General features: G+C 41.1%; 1 protein-coding gene across 3 annotated transcripts in view; it reads left to right on the top strand.

The window, feature by feature from the left end:
• LOC106599401 (tenascin-N) overlaps window positions 1-13,965 on the top strand; it is a 41,816-nt gene extending 27,851 nt beyond the window's left edge. For 2 of the 3 annotated variants that reach the window (XM_045714663.1, XM_045714661.1), the window contains 12 exons: window positions 748-1,011; window positions 1,923-2,186; window positions 3,098-3,361; window positions 4,273-4,536; window positions 6,463-6,726; window positions 7,091-7,221; window positions 10,415-10,553; window positions 10,824-10,975; window positions 11,128-11,224; window positions 11,454-11,618; window positions 11,894-12,057; window positions 13,167-13,965. In XM_045714663.1, the coding sequence (XP_045570619.1) occupies window positions 748-1,011; window positions 1,923-2,186; window positions 3,098-3,361; window positions 4,273-4,536; window positions 6,463-6,726; window positions 7,091-7,221; window positions 10,415-10,553; window positions 10,824-10,975; window positions 11,128-11,224; window positions 11,454-11,618; window positions 11,894-12,057; window positions 13,167-13,292 (2,294 nt within the window). In that variant the 3' untranslated portion in view covers window positions 13,293-13,965. The remainder of the gene's footprint in view (window positions 1-747; window positions 1,012-1,922; window positions 2,187-3,097; window positions 3,362-4,272; window positions 4,537-6,462; window positions 6,727-7,090; window positions 7,222-10,414; window positions 10,554-10,823; window positions 10,976-11,127; window positions 11,225-11,453; window positions 11,619-11,893; window positions 12,058-13,166) is intronic. The other variant, XM_045714662.1, reaches the window with a different exon arrangement.
• Window positions 13,966-19,225: the final 5,260 nt, after the last annotated feature.

The raw sequence follows: 19,225 nt of genomic DNA, 5'->3' as shown, positions 1-19,225 counted from the left end.
GTGCAGGGTATATGCAAATGAAATACTGTAGTATAATATTTAAGTTATAATGCCAGAGAAGCCGATGTTTGGAGGATATATTGCCACGGGTGTTGGTAGGCCAAAGTCGAAGTCGAGTAATACTATATTAATTACTTTAGTGTTTTTGCGGACTGTAGTGTTTTATTGACATTACTGTAGTATTTACTGTAGTTTTGTGGTGTGTAGTACGCTGTATTATTTACTATATTAATCTACGAAATTATATAGTAAGTACTACACATGACCAAGGATACTACATTGTGTAGTATAATATACTACAGTATTTTACAGTTTACTACAGAATTCCATAGTAAGTAATGTAGTATTCTATAGTAAACTGTAGTATTTGATCATGTCCAAATACATGCCTAAACACAAAATTAATGGAAAAGAAAATAACTGTCTAAATTCATAATTTAAGATAGTGCCTATATTTTGCATTCTTTTGGGATTTGGGATGAGGGCACATGGGTAAAGTAGATCTACACAACAGATGGCAAGGCACATGGACTTATATCAATATTAGACCATTTATGAGGCCTGAAAACCTCTGACAAACTTTGATTCTGGTGTGTAGACTGTCCCTTTAAAGTCTCTCTTATACAATGAGAGTGATTTACAGCTCTCTCAGGTACAGCAGGTCTTGATACAGTAAATCAATTAAACATCACAAACTTCATGACATGACACAGAATAGCATTAACCCTTATATCAATGGTTCTCCAGATCTGGATGCTCCTACTAACCTCTTGACCAGAGAAGTGACAGAGGACACAGCCGATGTGTTGTGGGACAGACCTCTAGCGGACATCGACGGCTACATGATCAGTTACAGCTCTGCTGAGGGCTCCAGTGGGGAGATCCCTGTGGGGGCAGACAGCAGCTCCTACAGGCTGACTGGGCTGAGGCCTGGAGTCATCTACACAGTCTACATCTGGGCTGTCAAGGGCTCCCGGGTCAGCAGGAAGAGCTCCACACCAGCTGAGACAGGTCACTGACAAGTTTCATACTTTTTGAGTGTGAGGGGTGAGATCCCACACACTGCAGAGATGTTCATGAGTCATCTTTGTTCAAGTTTTCCATAACCTGTAGGTAGGTAGGACTGAGGTCTGAACGGACAGTTCAGAGCTTCTGCTCCTTTTTATAACCTGTAGGGAACACAATATATAATCTATACTTGTCATGTAGGTTTGTCACTTATGGGTGGCACAAATTGTGATATGGGGGACTGGAACGGGCAAAGTATTTGCAAATGAAATACAGTAGTTTAATATACTATATTAATTACTTTAGTGTTTTTGCGGAGTGTAGTGTTTTATTGACATTACTGTAGTGTTTACTGTAGTTTTGCAGTCTGTAATATACTGTTGTATTTACTATATTATTCTACAATATACTACAGAATTATATAGTAAGTACCACTCATGACCGAGGGATACTACATTGTGTAGTACAATATACTAAAGTATACTACAGATTTCTATAGTAAGTAATGTAGTATTCTATAGTAAACTGTAGTATTTGTTCATGTTCAACTATGTGCCTAAATCCCAAATGAATGGAAAAGAAAATAACTGTCTAAATTCATAATTTAAGATAGTGCCTATATTTTACATTATTTCGGGATTTGAGATGAGGGCACATGGGTACAGTAGATCTGCACAACAGATGGCAAGGCACATGGACTTATATCAATATTCGACCATTTATGAGGCCTGAAAACCTCTGACAAACTTTGATTTTGGTGTGTAGACTGTCCCTTTAATGTCTCTCTTATATAATGAGAGTGATTTACAGCTCTCTCAGGTACAGCAGGTCTTGATACAGTAAATCAATTAAACGTCACAAACTTCATGACATGACACAGAATAGCATTAACCCTTATATCAATGGTTCTCCAGATCTGGATGCTCCTACTAACCTCTTGACCAGAGAAGTGACAGAGGACACAGCCGATGTGTCGTGGGACAGACCTCTAGCGGACATCGACGGCTACATGATCAGCTACAGCTCTGCTGATGGCTCCAGTGGGGAGATCCCTGTGGGGGCAGACAGCAGCTCCTACAGGCTGACTGGGCTGAGGCCTGGAGTCATCTACACAGTCTACATCTGGGCTGTCAAGGGCTCCCGGGTCAGCAGGAAGAGCTCCACACCAGCTGAGACAGGTCACTAACAAGTTTCATACTTTTTGAGTGTGAGGGGTGAGATCCCACACACTGTAGAGATGTTCATGAGTCATCTTTGTTCAAGTTTTCCATAACCTGTAGGTAGGTAGGACTGAGGTCTGAACGGACAGTTCAGAGCTTCTGCTCCTTTTTATAACCTGTAGGGAACACAATATATAATCTATACTTGTCATGTAGGTTTGTCACTTATGGGTGGCACAAATTGTGATATGGGGGACTGGAACGGGCAAAGTATTTGCAAATGAAATACAGTAGTTTAATATACTATATTAATTACTTTAGTGTTTTTGCGGAGTGTAGTGTTTTATTGACATTACTGTAGTGTTTACTGTAGTTTTGCAGTCTGTAATATACTGTTGTATTTACTATATTATTCTACAATATACTACAGAATTATATAGTAAGTACCACTCATGACCGAGGGATACTACATTGTGTAGTACAATATACTAATGTATACTACAGATTTCTATAGTAAGTAATGTAGTATTCTATAGTAAACTGTAGTATTTGTTCATGTTCAACTATGTGCCTAAATCCCAAATGAATGGAAAAGAAAATAACTGTCTAAATTCATAATTTAAGATAGTGCCTATATTTTACATTATTTCGGGATTTGAGATGAGGGCACATGGGTACAGTAGATCTGCACAACAGATGGCAAGGCACATGGACTTATATCAATATTCGACCATTTATGAGGCCTGAAAACCTCTGACAAACTTTGATTTTGGTGTGTAGACTGTCCCTTTAAAGTCTCTCTTATATAATGAGAGTGATTTACAGCTCTCTCAGGTACAGCAGGTCTTGATACAGTAAATCAATTAAACGTCACAAACTTTATGACATGACACAGAATAGCATTAACCCTTATATCAATGGTTCTCCAGATCTGGATGCTCCTACTAACCTCTTGACCAGAGAAGTGACAGAGGACACAGCCGATGTGTCGTGGGACAGACCTCTAGCGGACATCGACGGCTACATGATCAGTTACAGCTCTGCTGAGGGCTCCAGTGGGGAGATCCCTGTGGGGGCAGACAGCAGCTCCTACAGGCTGACTGGGCTGAGGCCTGGAGTCATCTACACAGCCTACATCTGGGCTGTCAAGGGCTCCCGAGTCAGCAGGAAGAGCTCCACACCAGCTGAGACAGGTCACTAACTAGTTTCATACTTTTTGAGTGTGAGGGGTGAGATCCCACACACTGTAGAGATGTTCATGAGTCATCTTTGTTCAAGTTTTCCATAACCTGTAGGTAGGTAGGACTGAGGTCTGAACGGACAGTTCAGAGCTTCTGCTCCTTTTTATAACCTGTAGGGAACACAATATATAATCTATACTTGTCATGTTGGTTTGTCACTTATGGGTGGCACAAATTGTGATATGGGGGACTGGAATGGGCAAAGTATTTGCAAATGAAATACAGTAGTTTAATATACTATATTAATTACTTTAGTGTTTTTGCGGAGTGTAGTGTTTTATTGACATTACTGTAGTGTTTACTGTAGTTTTGCAGTCTGTAATATACTGTTGTATTTACTATATTATTCTACAATATACTACAGAATTATATAGTAAGTACCACTCATGACCGAGGGATACTACATTGTGTAGTACAATATACTAAAGTATACTACAGAAATCTATAGTAAGTAATGTAGTATTCTATAGTAAACTGTAGTATTTGTTCATGTTCAACTATGTGCCTAAATCCCAAATGAAAGGAAAAGAAAATAACTGTCTAAATTCATAATTTAAGATAGTGCCTATATTTTGCATTCTTTTGGGATTTGGGACGAGGGCACATGGGTACAGTAGATCTACACATCTGATGGCAAGGCACATGGACTTATATCAATATTTGACCATTTATGAGGCCTGAAAACCTCTGACAAACTTTGATTTTGGTGTGTAGACTGTCCCTTTAATGTCTCTCTTATATAATGAGAGTGATTTACAGCTCTCTCAGGTACAGCAGGTCTTGATACAGTAAATCAATTAAATGTCACAAACTTTATGACATGACACAGAATAGCATTAACCCTTATATCAATGGTTCTCCAGATCTGGATGCTCCTACTAACCTCTTGACCAGAGAAGTGACAGAGGACACAGCCGATGTGTCGTGGGACAGACCTCTAGCGGACATCGACGGCTACATGATCAGTTACAGCTCTGCTGAGGGCTCCAGTGGGGAGATCCCTGTGGGGGCAGACAGCAGCTCCTACAGGCTGACTGGGCTGAGGCCTGGAGTCATCTACACAGCCTACATCTGGGCTGTCAAGGGCTCCCGAGTCAGCAGGAAGAGCTCCACACCAGCTGAGACAGGTCACTAACTAGTTTCATACTTTTTGAGTGTGAGGAGTGAGATCCCACACACTATAGAGATCTTAGTTTAGGATTTGTCTTTGTTCAAGTTTTCCATAACCTGTAGGTAGGTAGGACTGAGGTCTGAACGGATAGTTCAGAGTTTCTGCTCCTTTTTATAACCTGTAGGTAACACAATATATGGTCTATACTTGTCATGTAGGCTTCTCACTTATGGGTGGCACAAATCGTGATATGTGAATGGGCAGGGTATATGCAAATTAAATACTGTAGTATAATATTTAATTGACAATGCCTGAGAAGCCGGTGTTTGGAGGATATATTGGAACAGGTGTTGTTGGCCCAAGTCGAAGTTGAGTAATACTATAGTTATTACTTTAGTGTTTTTGCAGGCTGTAGTGTTTTATTGACATTACTGAAGTATTTACTGTAGTTTTGCGGTCTAGTATACTGTAGTATATACTATATTATTCTACAAAATGATATAGCAAGTACCATACATAACCGAGGGATACCACATTGTGTCGTATGGTATACCGCAGTATACTACATAATTCTATAGTATGTACTGTGGCACAAATCGTGATATGTGAATGGGCAGGGTATATGCAAATTAAATACTGTAGTATAATATTTAATTGACAATGCCTGAGAAGCCGGTGTTTGGAGGATATATTGGAACAGGTGTTGTTGGCCCAAGTCGAAGTTGAGTAATACTATAGTTATTACTTTAGTGTTTTTGCAGGCTGTAGTGTTTTATTGACATTACTGAAGTATTTACTGTAGTTTTGCGGTCTAGTATACTGTAGTATATACTATATTATTCTACAAAATGATATAGCAAGTACCATACATAACCGAGGGATACCACATTGTGTCGTATGGTATACCGCAGTATACTACATAATTCTATAGTATGTACTGTAGTTTTCTATAGCAAACTGTAATATTTGTTCATGTCCAACTACATGCCTAAATCCCAACACACTGTAGAGATGTTCATGAGTCGTCTTTGTTCAAGTTTTCCATAACCGGTAGGTAGATAGGACTGAGGTCCGAACAGACAGTTCAGAGCTTCTGCTCCTTTTTTTAACCTATAGGGAACACAATATATGATCTATACTTGTCATGTAGGTTTGTCACTTATGGGTGGCACAAATTGTGATTTCGGGGAGTGGAATGTGCAGGGTATATGCAAATGAAATACTGTAGTATAATATTTAAGTGATAATGCCAGAGAAGCCGGTGTTTGGAGGACATATTGCCACGGGTGTTGTTAGGCCAAAGTCAAAGTCGTGTAATACTATATTAATTACTTTAGTGTTTTTGCAGACTGTAGTGTTTTATTGACATTACTATAGTCTTTACTGTAGTTTTGCGGCGTGTAGTATACTGTAGTATTTACTATATTATTGTACAAAATGATATCAGAAGTACTACACATGACCAAGGGATACTACATTGTGTAGTATAATATACAACAGCATACTACAGTTTACTACAGAATTCCATAGTATATAATGTAGTATTCTATAGTAAACTGTAGTATTTGTTCATGTCCAACGTCATGCCTAAATCCCAAATGAATGGATAAGAAAATAGCTGTCTAAATTCATAATTTAAGATAGTGCCTATATTTTGCTGTCTTTTGGGATTTGGGATGAGGGCACATGGCTAGATCTAAACAACAGATGACAAGGCACATGGACTTATATATCAATATTCAACCATTTATGAAGCCTGAAAACCTCTGACCAACTTTGATTTTGGTGTGTGAACTGACCCTTTAAAATCTCTCTATAACAATGAGAGTGATTTACAGCTCTCTCAGGTACAGCAGGTCTTGATACAGTAAATCAATTAAATGTCACAAACTTCATGACATGACACAGAAGAGCATTAACCCTTATATCAATGATTCTCCAGATCTGGATGCTCCTACTAACCTCTTGACCAGAGAAGTGACCGAGGACACAGCCGATGTGTCGTGGGACAGACCTCTAGCGGACATCGACGGCTACATGATCAGCTACAGCTCTGCTGATGGCTCCAGTGGGGAGATCCCTGTGGGGGCAGACAGCAGCTCCTACAGGCTGACTGGGCTGAGACCTGGAGTCATCTACACAGTCTACATCTGGGCTGTCAAGGGCTCCCGGGTCAGCAGGAAGAGTTCCACACCAGCTGAGACAGGTTATCTATTTGCCCTGGGGCTCCAGTCGACAGCCAAGTTTTTTCATGATAATTCCACGCATTCATTGTCCAATGAGGCAGGTAGTCATTACTGAACAGGAGCTTATCTTGTGGAGGCATAATCGTTGAGGAGCTGCAGGTTCCTCCACTCTTACTGGAATTCTGGTCAACTCTGACTAACAGTTCAAGGATCTGCTCATTATGTGAGACATATACAGTGACCTTTATTGGAGAATAGAGATGGAGGAATGAAAGGCATGATAAATTATACATAATCTTATTCAACTGTCCAATGACTGCAACTGAACATATTCACATTTTCATTTGACTGAATTGCTTACGTTTTGGGATCTTCTCTTCATAGAAATTGATTCGCCTAAGAACCTAAAAGCATCAGATGTTAAGCTGGATGCTGCGACCCTGACCTGGAATGCTCCCTTAGCCAGAATCGATGGCTACATCCTCACATTCAGAGCTGAGGATGGCACGTTGAAGGTACTTTGATTCTCACTAATTCACCCTCTAGTAGTTGTAAACGGTGATGTATCCAATGTTATGATATTTGTACATAGCTATAGAAATCTAGTATCATTGTCAGTTATATTTTTTACCTTTTAGTATTGGCGATCACAATGAACTTTCATCCTTTTGGTATTTGGTATTTTATTAGGATCCCCATTAGCTGTTGCGAAAGCAGCAGCTACTCTTCCTGGAGTCCACACAAAACATGAAACATAATACAGAATGACATAATACAGAACATCAATAGACAAAAACAGCTCAAGGACAGAACTACATACATTTAAAAACCGGCACACATAACCTACATATCAATAAATACACACAATATCTAGGTCAAATAGGGGAGAGGCGTTGAGCCGTGAGGTGTTGCTTTAACAGTTTTTTTAAACAATGTTTACTGTTCACTTGAGCAATATGAGATAGGAGTTCCATGCAGCACTTGATCACGTGGCTGGACAATAATCAAGATAAGACAAAACTAGAGCCGGCAGGATATGCTTTTTGGAGTGTGGTGTCAGAAAAGCAGAGCATCTCTTTATAATGGACATGCCTCTCCCCATCTGTACAACCATTGAATCTATGTGTTTTAACCATGACAGTTTAGTCTCCTCAACTTGTTCAACAGCCACACCATGCATTACCAGATCCAGCTGAGGTCTAGAACTTACGGAATAATTTGTACCAAATACAACGCTCTTAGTTATAGAGAAGTTCAGGACCAGTTTATTACTGGCCACCCATTCCAAAACTGACTGCAACTCCTTGTTAAGGGTTTCAGTGACTTCATTAGCTGTGGTTGCTGACACGTACAGTGCCTTCGGAAAGTATTCAGACCCCTTGACTTTTTTGTTTGTTGGGTTAAATAAATCAATAAAATAGAGTAAATCGTTTTTTCCCTCCATCAATCTACACAAAATACCTCATAATGACAACGCAAGCACAGGTTTTTAGACATTTTCGCCAGTTTTTTTAAATAAAACAACTGAAACATTACATTTACATAAGTATTCAGATCTTTTACTCAGTATTTTGTTGAAGCACCTTTGGCAGCGATTGCAGCCTCGAGTCATCTTGGTTATGATGCTACAAGCTTGGCACACCTAATTTGGGGAGTTTCTCCCATTCTTTTCTGCAGATCCTCTCAAGCACTATCAGGTTCTCTTCATCTCATAAGAGATGTTCGACTAGGTTCAAGTCCGGTCTCTGGTTGGGTCACTCAAGGACATTCAGACATGTCCCGAAGCCACTCCTGCGTTGTCTTGGCTTTGTGCTTAGGGTCGTTGTCCTGTTGGAAAGTGAACCTTCGCCCCAGTCTGAGGTCCTGAGTGCTCTGGAGCGGGTTTTCATTAAGGAATTCTCTGCACTTTGCTCCATTCATCTTTTCCTTGATTCTGACTAGTCTTCCAGTCCCTTCCTTTGAAAAACATCCCCACAGCATGATGCTGCCACCACCATGCTTCACCATAGGAATGGTGCCAGGTTTCATCAGACCTGTTCTGAAAGTCTTTAGGTGCCTGTTTGGCAAACTCCAAGCGAGCTGTCATGTGCCTTTTACTGAGGAGTGGCTTCCGACTGGGTTCTTGGTCACCTCCCTGACCAAGGCCCTTCTCCCCCGACTGCTCAGTTTGGCCAGGCGGCCAGCTCTAGGAACTTCTTCCATTTAAGAACGATGGAGGCCACTGTGTTGTTGGGGACCTTCAATGCCGCAGAAATATTTTGGTACCCTTCCCCAGATCTCTGCCTCGACACAATCCTGCCTCAGAGCTCTATGGACAATTCCTTCAACCTCATGGCTATGTTTTGTGCTGACATGCATTGTCAACTGTGTGCCTTTCCAAATCATGTCCAATCAATTGAATTGACCACAGCGGACTCCAATCAAGTTGTAGAAATATCTCAAGGATGGTCAATTGAAACAGGATGCACCTCAGCTCAATTTCGAGACTCATAGCAAAGGGTCTGAATACTTATGTAAATAAGGTATTTTTTGTCACTATGGGTTGGGTCATCAGCATACATGGACACACAGGATTTGTTTAATGCCAGTCGCAGGTCATTGGTAAAAAGGGAAAAGAGTAGAGGGCCCTGCGGTACACCACACTCTGCCTGTTCGACATTAGAGAGGCTTCCATTAAAGAAAACCCTCTGAGTTCTAATAGATAGATAGCTTTGAATCCACTATATGGCAGAGTTTGAAAAGCCATGAAACATATGTTTTCTGAACAACAGGTTATGGTCAATAATATCAAAGGCAGCACCGAAATCTAACTGTACAGCTCGCACAATCTTTTTATTATCAATTTCTTTCAACCAATACACTCAGTGTATCTCACCGGAGAATGCATCCGAGCGAGTGAAACAGCACCCCTCTGTCTTACTATATGTAGCCCATGTATCTGTTGTTGTCTGGCCAGAAATAGAATATGACATGCCATTCTCTTTTTGATACATGGTCTACACATAAAAGGCAATTTATGCTTGATCATTAAATGTGGTCAGAGGCTCCGTATGGAGGGTGTGAAGCAATTGAGGAGCCTCCGGAGGCATGCAGAGGCCAAATTGAGCTGTGCACCGCATTGCTGTGCGTCTCCCACATTTTGTAACAATGCGGTGTGCCGTGTAGAGTTCTGCATTGACATGATTGGTTGAAGGTAGGTGAGCGCAGGAGGTCCTGTATAAACACAAACTCACTTCCATGACAATTTACTTAACAACAGCTCTGCGCTGCTCCGCGAAGCGCAAGAAGTATGAATAACCTGACATCTGCAGAGGCCATATCACCATGAATGCTGCACGGCCAATGAAGACTTAGGATTGACCATGCAGCGCCTTTTATGAGACAGAGTGGCGCTGTTTCACTCGTTTAGATCTTTTATCTGAGATTGATGTGTCTTTCTGTCGGCACGCATCTCCGGCAAATAAATTATCTATATTTTAAAGGCAAGGAGGTACTGTAGGGCAGACCAGGCCCCCTAAGGTCCGTCCATAACACCGGGCCTGATCCTATTTAAGGTGTGCATCTTGTGCAAAAAAATAAACAGTGTGTATATACCCCTGACCTCTAGTGGCAAAATAGTGTAAAATCAACATAAATGGTCTTGAATTCTGTGTCAGTGACTCTTCTTTGTCCCAGCCAAGGATTATAATTCCTCTGTGTTCTGAATAGACTTTGGAGAAGAAGCTGAGGGCAGGAGAGAGCAGGTTTGCCATGTCAGGCCTGGAGATGGGAAAGAACTATATTGTTACCCTCCTCGCTTACAGAGGAGCAAAGAGGAGCAGAGTGATAGAGACCACGTTCAAAACAGGTAGGATGTGCTCTCTATGAACTAGTCTGATTTATTCACATATCAGTGTGGAGACGTTTGCATTTCACTAAGCTCTTGTGCTATTCATGTAGTGTAATTAGTAATGTCTCATTCCTTTCTCATCTTTTAATTGGTCACTTGTGAAATATCACTGACAGCCAACTTTCTGGTCAATTTGTTTACTGCTTTATCAGGGTAAATGAGTTAACACAATTACTCCCCCCCGAAAATGAAAGCTTACTGACATCATTGTACTTGTACCTTTAACAGTGGGTTTGTTGTACCCGTTCCCCATGGACTGTACTCAGATTAAGACGAATGGTAACATGGCAAGTGGAATCTACACGATTTATATCAACAGTGATCGCACCAAGCCCATGGAAGTGTACTGTGACATGGACACTGATGGCGGTGGATGGGTGGTACGGTGAAGCTAAAGTACATTATGATTTATGTTATTGATGGCTGAAAGAAAACATGTCAGGATAGATTGAACATTACACTCATCAATATGAACTGTCAATCAAGTTTGTGTGTGAGCAGAGACTGAGATCTACGGTATATCACTCCACAGGTGTTACAAAGACGCAACAATGGACAGATGGACTTCATGAAGCGCTGGAGACAGTACATGGCTGGCTTTGGGAACATGACTGATGAGTTCTGGCTCGGTTAGTACTGTAAAGGCATCCTTTTAATCTCTTGTATCTAAATAGGACTGTTATGTCCCAAGGAGTTCCTCTCATGGAATTGAAATTGATGATGCTGATGATGCTGATGCTGATGATGATGATGCTGCTGCTCTGATGATGATGATGACCACAACGATAATGATGATGACAACCACGATGATGATGATGATGTAAATCATCATCACAATTCTGCTCCTCTAACCCATAGGTCTGGACAATATCTATGAGCTGACTAATACTCCTACCCAGTATGAGCTGCGAGTGGACCTGGGCGTGGGTTCAGAGAAGGCCTATGCTGTCTATGACAACTTCAAGATAGCCCCAGCAAAGCAGAAGTTCAAGCTGACCATTGGCAAATACAGAGGAACAGCAGGTGGACCAGCTCTTTGTATCTTTCTAATAATTTGTTAAAGAATACATTTGTAAATACTCTACACATACACACTACACAAACCCAATGCTCCAACCAACAAACATACCTATTATCGCACAATACCTTGAATTCCATTTTTACAATGGTTTGCTAAAAATACAAAAAAGCTGCCAGTTTGAAGTCTACCTGCCATTTAGGGGCCTTTTACCGCTGGCCTTCTCTGACTTGGATTGCATACAATAATTCTATGAATATGGTATATGATTGTTTTCCAGGTGATGCCATGAACTACCATCAAGGTCGCCCTTTCTCTACTTTTGACAATGACAATGACATTGCTCTTGGTAACTGCGCCTTTACTCATCGTGGTGCTTGGTGGTACAAGAACTGTCACCTTGCCAACCTGAACGGCAAATTCGGAGACAACAGACACAGCATGGTAAGAAGTGTTGTTCTTATTTCTTATTTTTATTTCTCATGTGTTATTGTTTTGTAGTACTACATTGATAATGGTTACTGCATTGTTGGGTTTAGAGCTTGCAACTTGAAGTGTGCTCTTTAGTTTTTTGGATGTAGTGGGAGATTGTTCCAGCAGATGGCAGTAATAGAATAATATATATGGGGGTTGCACATGAGCGTCCTGTAGGGGCTTTCCAATCTTAGTTTGAAATGGCTATGTCCTAGATCTATGAACTATTTTTTTTCTTCTCAAAAAGCCTTATAAATAGCAGGGGCTAATAGATAACTTTCACTCTCAGAAAGTCTCACAAGAACTGTTTGTGTGTCTCTGCAAAGATGAATGTTGGGAGAAAATGGGAGGGTATAGTTTTGTCCTGTCACATTATACCATGTTTCTCTTAATAACATGTTTAATAATTCTGTGTCTGTCTTGGTGTAGGCAACACAAACAGAGTTAATAGAAGTTTACAAAGTGGATAAATCCATCCGTTTACCTAATGTTGATTTTAAAATAGTTCCAAAATGCTCATCAGCATGTGTCAGTCAGTATCATGAAACAACTGCCTGACTGGCTAATCTAATGTGTGGCTTTGCCTCTCTTTACCGGGGGCTGGATTTATATCATGCCTATAACATCCATTTTTGTATTTTTTATTTCACCTTTATTTAACCAGGTAGGCCAGTTGAGAACAAGTTCTCATTTACAACTGCGAGCTGGCCAAGATAGAGCAAAGCAGTGCGACACAAACAACAACACAAGCGTACAGTCAATAGCACAATAGAAAAAAAGAAAGTCTATATACAGTGTGTGCAAATGGCGTGAGGAGGTAGGCAATAAATAGGCCATAGTAGCGAAGTAATTACAATTTGGTCCCCGGCCTACAAAGGGTTCCACATGGAACTCAAAAGGGTTCTACCTGGAAGCAAAAAGGATTCTTAAAAGGATTCTCCTATTGGAACAGCCAAAGAACCCTTTTAGGTTCTAGATAACAACTTTGAGTGTAGGCCTATTAAAGACTGAAGCAGAATGAAAAACTGCCTTACTGTGTAATCTAATGTGTTGTCATGTGTCTCTCTAACCTCTACCAGGGTGTGAACTGGGAGCCATGGAAAGGCCACCTGATGTCTCTTGATTTCACTGAGATGAAGATCCGGCCAGTGGGCGCCGCCAGGAAGAGGAGGTCGCTTAGCAGCAGAACAGCTCCCAGAAAATAGTCCCTCTGACTAACAAAAATATTAAATGGGATCCTCATTACAAACCAGGCAGAGTAGCTAGAGCCTCAACTCTATCACAGGATTACTGTATAACTTACCTTCTGTAACGTATCCCATGGCTGTCTTTATTATGAATAGGGGTCCCTTTTGTGATAGCAAATTCATCAGGGACCCCCTCATAATCAGAACACAACTCGAGTGAGATAAAAATAGCATTCAAGGAGTTTTACTATGACTTCGGCAGTGCATGGCCAGACGAACCAAGTATCAGGCCCTGGGAAGGAATGTTAAACATAATTTAAAAAATGTATATTGTTTGACTTTGTTTTGATCTGGCCACGGACCCCCCGCGGACCCCACTTTGAGAATCCCTGAGCTAGATGACCCAATGACACCATGTTTTTAGGATAGTTATACCGCTCTTGTTCATATTCATAACATAGCATAGACCCTGACCCTCTCGTCTAAGGTTTGGTCCCCTGCCTACCCAGCCTACTCTGAGTTAGCTAGATATCACATTTCAGATGTCTTGCATAGGAAATAGAATGGATGATATGCCCCTGTGCTTGTAAGATTGTATTTTCAAATGTGTATTGTAGTTGTTGTATTATATTCATGCCACACATTCTCAGAGAAATAAAGTCCCTTCAAAAAAGTTGCTTTTTAGCTCTAGCATCTACAGTATGCCTGCAGTGAGTGAGATTGTTTTTTGAATGGGACATGGCTTTGCAAAGTGTTTATCAAATAGATGCATTTGAGATTAATCAATACATTTGATTCATACTTGAATGCTACATGCTCACTCAAATTCTAAGAAGAGAAACAAAGTGGAATATATTTGATTTCATAAGTATTTTTTCATGTGCAGTTGTTCTCTTTCCCCGAAAAAAGGTTAAACTTGCAGAAATGGTTAGATTTGCAGTTTCCTTTTGCTTTTTACCATTCATGTCACGTTGTGACATAACTGCAGGGTTAACCCGATCTTCATACAGGATATTTGAAAATGGTCCCCATTTATCTCAATTTTGATTTGACAACTATGGTTTTCTCTTTGTCAGACACAGTCTAGGGTAGCCTACACTTGAGTCGTGAATCATCTACCACAAATTAAGCGCAGCAAGTTCAGACAGGGAACCAGAGTATTGGCTCCGATGTCGCATCAGCTGACATCGCACCAGTCATATTCTACAAACACTTTCTACGAGCTGACAAGGTAAAAATCTGTTGTTCTGCCCCTGAGCAAGGCACCCACTGTTCCCCAGGCGCCGATGACGTGGATATTGATTAAGACAGCCCCCAGCACCTCTCTGATTCAGAGGGGTTGGGTTAAATGCGGAAGACACATTTCAGTTGAATGCATTCAGTTATACAATTGACTAGGTATCCTTATTTAAGCTGATCATTTTACTAATTCATTCTCCGCAGCCTCTACTGCTGTTGGTCGTTCGATACCATGCGGTTACATTTTCTTGTATGCGCTGGTGTTCTTGGTGACATGCTAATGCTGTAACATGCATACTCACCATGAATGTCTGTGTTCTGCTAGCTAGATAATTATTTGCTTATGCTCTGTAGCCAGTGGTGACTCGTCATTTAGAGCCTCACCTGTTTTGAGCCATACCTGTAATTCTAGCATCCATTCGTGTCACATATCTGTTTAGCAAACAATGTGAAAAAAAGATCCTTGACTTAATAAAGCAGCATGCAAACTCGGTCTATTTCTTTGAGTAAGGCAGCTCCAAAATGCAGCTGTTTCGGCCTAGCGCAGTGCTTTCTGTGGTGGAGGGGCAGCCAGCAAAAGCACAGAGCGTAGGGGTTGTTCATCTTCTCTGGTTGCGCCATGATTGGTTCAGGATTCTGTCACTCATGGGGACACTACAATTCAGCAGAATCTATGGGAGAGCTAGGCAGTTCACGCCCCCTTGTGTGCTCTCATACATTTACAGCAGAAGTGCCCGTCCAAGAAGGCTCAAGGTCATTGGTCACAGATTAAATATGTCAAATCACGTAGATTTGATTGGACTGATCATGTCAACATCATACTTTAAAATCGTAGCTAGCAAGCTAGATAAGCAGTGATCATCATGAATCACGTCGACAATCTACTGGCAAATCCTATTCAATCTTTGTCATATGAAGAGAAATCAGAGATAAAACGTGTTGGTGCTCATTGGCCATTGGGCATAAACATTACACAACAAGTCGGAAATTGCAAATTTAACAATGAGCGGTTTGAAAAGAATCAGTGGCTAACTGCAAGTGTCGCAATGCAATCACTATTTTGCTTCCCTGCCTGCTATTCGGTGCAGAGGGTGTGGTCCATGTCTGGGTTATTTTGCCATTTGTCAGTGATTTAGCTAGCAGCCAGATGGATAACAACACTGAACTCAGAAGTTCCCTTACTTAATATTATTTTTTGTTTTAACACACTCTATTTCTCTCCACTAGGAGGCAGTATTTACACTTACACTAATTGTATGATTGCTTCATTCTAGTCATGCATTAGTTTACAGTGCATTCGGAAAGTGTTAACACCCCTTGACTTTTTCCACATTTTGTTATGTTACAACCTTATACTAAAATGGATTCAATAATTTTTTCCCCTCATCGATCTACACACAATACCCCATAATGACAAAACAATACTTTTCTTTTAGAAATGTTGGCCAATTTCTTAAAATAAAATAAAATGAAATATCACATTTACAAACAGTGGCTAGAAAAAGTATGAGAACCCTTCGGAATTACCTGGACTTCTGCATGAATTGGTCATAACATTTGATCTGATCTTCATCTAAGTCACAACAACAGACAAACACAGCCTGCTTAAACTAATAACACACAAACCAATTATATGTTTTCATGTCTTTATTGAGGGTGGAAATAGTATGTGAACCCTTGGATTTAATAACTGGCTGACCATCCTTTGGCAGCAATAACCTCAACCAAATGTTTTCTGTAGTTGCAGATCAGACCTGCACAACGGTCAGGAAGAATTTTGGACCATTCACAGTTAGGAAACTGTTTCAGTTCAGTAATATTCTTGGGATGTATGTCTGGTGTTAACTGCTCTCTAGAGGGATTGCCAATGCATCTCAATCGGGTTCAGGTCAGGACTCTGACTGGGCCACTCCAGAAGGCGTATTTTCCTCTTTTGAAGCCATTCTGTTGTTGATTTACTTCTGTGTTTTGGGTCGTTGTCCTGTTGCATCACCCAACTTCTGTTGAGCTTCAATTGGCGGACAGATAGCCTTACATTCTCATGCAAAATGTCTTGATAAACTTGGGAATTCATTTTTTAGTCGATGATGGCAAGCTGTCCAGGCCCTGAGGCAGCAAAGCAGCTCCAAATCATGATGCTCCCTTCACCATACTTTACAGTTGGGATGAGGTTTTTATGTTGGTGTGCTGTGCCTCTTTTTCTCCACACATATTGTGTGTTCCTTCCAAACAACTCAACTTCAGTTTATCTGTCCACAGAATATTTTGCCAGTAGCGCTGTGGAACATCCAGATGCTCTTCTGCGAACTTCAGACGTGCATCAATGTTTTTTTAGGGCAGCAGTGGCTTCTTTTGTGGTGTCCTCCCATGAACACCATTCTTGTTTAGTATTTTACGTATCATAGACTCGTCAACAGGGATGTTAGCATGTTCCAGAGATTTCTGTAAATCTTTAGCTGACACTCTAGGATTCTTCTTAAACTCATTGAGCATTCTGCGCTGTGCTCTTGCAGTCATCATTGCAGGACGGCAACTCCTAGAGAGAGTAGCAACAGTGCTGAACTTTCTCCAAGTATAGACAATGTGTCTTATGGTGGACTGAACTCAACAATTCTTAATCTTGGGTCTTCTGAGATCTCTCTTGTTCGAGGTATGGTTCACATCAGGCAATGATTCTTGTGAATAGCAAACTCAAATGTTGTGAGTGTTTTTTATAGGGCAGGGCAGCTCTAACCAACATCTCCAATCTCGTCGCAATGATTGTACTCCAGGTTAGCTAACTCCTGACTCCAATTAGCTTTTGGAGAAGTCATTAGCCTAGGGGTTCACATACTTTTTCCAACCTACACTGTGAATGTTTAAATGATGTATTCAATATAGATGTCTGTTGTTGTGACTTAGATGACGATCAGAATGAATTTTATGACCAATTTACGCAGAAATCCAGATAATACCAAAGGGTTCACAAACTTTTTCTTGCCACTGTAAGTATTCAGACCTTTTACTCAGTATTTTGTTGAAGCACCTTGGCAGCGATTGCAGCCTCGAGTCTTCTTGGGTTTGACACTACAAGCTTGGCACACCTGTATTTGGGGAGTTTCTCCCATTCTTCTCTGCAGATCCTCTCAAGCTCTGTCATGTTGGATGGGGAGCGTCGCTGCACAACTATTTTCAGGTCTCTCCAGAGATGTTCGATCGGGTTCAAGTCCGGGCTCTGGCTGGGTCACTCAAGTACATTCAGAGACTTGCCCGAAGCTACTCCTGTGTTGTCTTGGCTGTGTGCTTAGGATCGTTGTCCTGTTGGAAGGTGAACCTTCGCCCCAGTCTTAGTTCCTTAGAGCAGGTTTTCATCAAGGATCACTCTGTACTTTGCTCTGTTCATCTTTCCCTAGATCCTGACTAGTCTCCCAGTCTCTGCCGCTGAAAAACATCCCCACAGCATGATGCTTCCACCAGGTTTCCTCCAGACATGATGCTTGGCATTCAGGCCAAAGAGTTCAATGTTGGTTTCATCAGACCAGAGAATCTTGTTTCTCATGGTATGCGAGTCCTTCAGGTGCCTTTTGGTAAACTCAAAGCGGGGTGTCTTTTACTAAGGAGTGGCTTCCGTCTGGCCATTCTACCATAAAGGCCTGACTGGTGGAGTGCTGCAGAGATGGTTGTCCTTTTGGAAAGTTATCCCATCTCAACAGAGGCACTCTGGAGCTCTGTCAGAGTGACCATCTGGTTCTTGGTCACCTCCATGACCAAGGCCTTTCTCCCCCTATTGCTCAGTTTGGAATTTGGAATCCAATCAAGTTGTAGAAACATCTCAAGGATGATCAATAGAAACAGGACGCACCTGAGCTGAAAGGGTCTGAATGCTTATGTAAATAAGGTATTTCTGTTTTTAATTTTAATACATTTACAAACATTTCTAGTAAACCATTTTTGCTTTGTCATTATGGGGTATTGTTTGTAGATTGATGAGAAAAAAATATTATTTAATACATCTTAGAATAAGGTTGTGTCATGCCCTGATCTGTTTCACCTGTCTTTGTGATTGATTTCCACCCCCCTCCAGGTGTCGCCTTTCTTCCTCATTATCCCCTGTGTACTTATACTTGTGTTTTCTGTTTGTCTGTTGCCAATTTGTCTTGTTTGTCAAGCTTACCAGCATTTGTCCTTTCAGCTCCTGTCTTTTCCCAGCCTCTCTTTTTCTCGCCCTCCTGGTTTTTGACCCTTGCCTGTCCTGACCCTGAACCTGCCTGCCTGATCACTCTGCCTGACCCTGAGCCTGCCTGTTGTTCTGTACCTTTGCCCCCTTCTGTATTTCTGACCACTGCCTGACCTGACCCTGAGCCTGCCTACCATCCTGTACCTTTGCCTCTGTTGCTGTAAAAAACAGTGTTACTTTGACACAGTCTGCATCTGGGTCTTACCTTTATCCTGATAGCTGTCACGTAACAAAATGTGGAAAAAGTCAAGCGGTCTGAATACTTTCCGAATGCACTGTATGTTATTTATTCATCATATGCACATAATTGTCATAGCATGTTGCTTGTATTGCTGGCAAGAGCACACATTTAGCGCATGGTGATATATTTAGGCTACTAATGTTTTGTTGAGGCTCAGGCACTGGCCTGAGCCTTTCTGCCCAAAAACGTTGGACATCTGGGCACTTGCTTGTAGTGTGTTTTATTTGATTGTTGTAAGCATATGTTTGCACACAA

The sequence above is a fragment of the Salmo salar genome, chromosome ssa03 (genome assembly GCF_905237065.1).
Source record: "Salmo salar chromosome ssa03, Ssal_v3.1, whole genome shotgun sequence".
NCBI classification, from domain to species: Eukaryota; Metazoa; Chordata; class Actinopteri; order Salmoniformes; family Salmonidae; genus Salmo; species Salmo salar.
The sequence above is the reverse complement of the archived record's forward strand: the minus strand, read 5'-3'. Positions and strand labels throughout refer to the sequence as shown.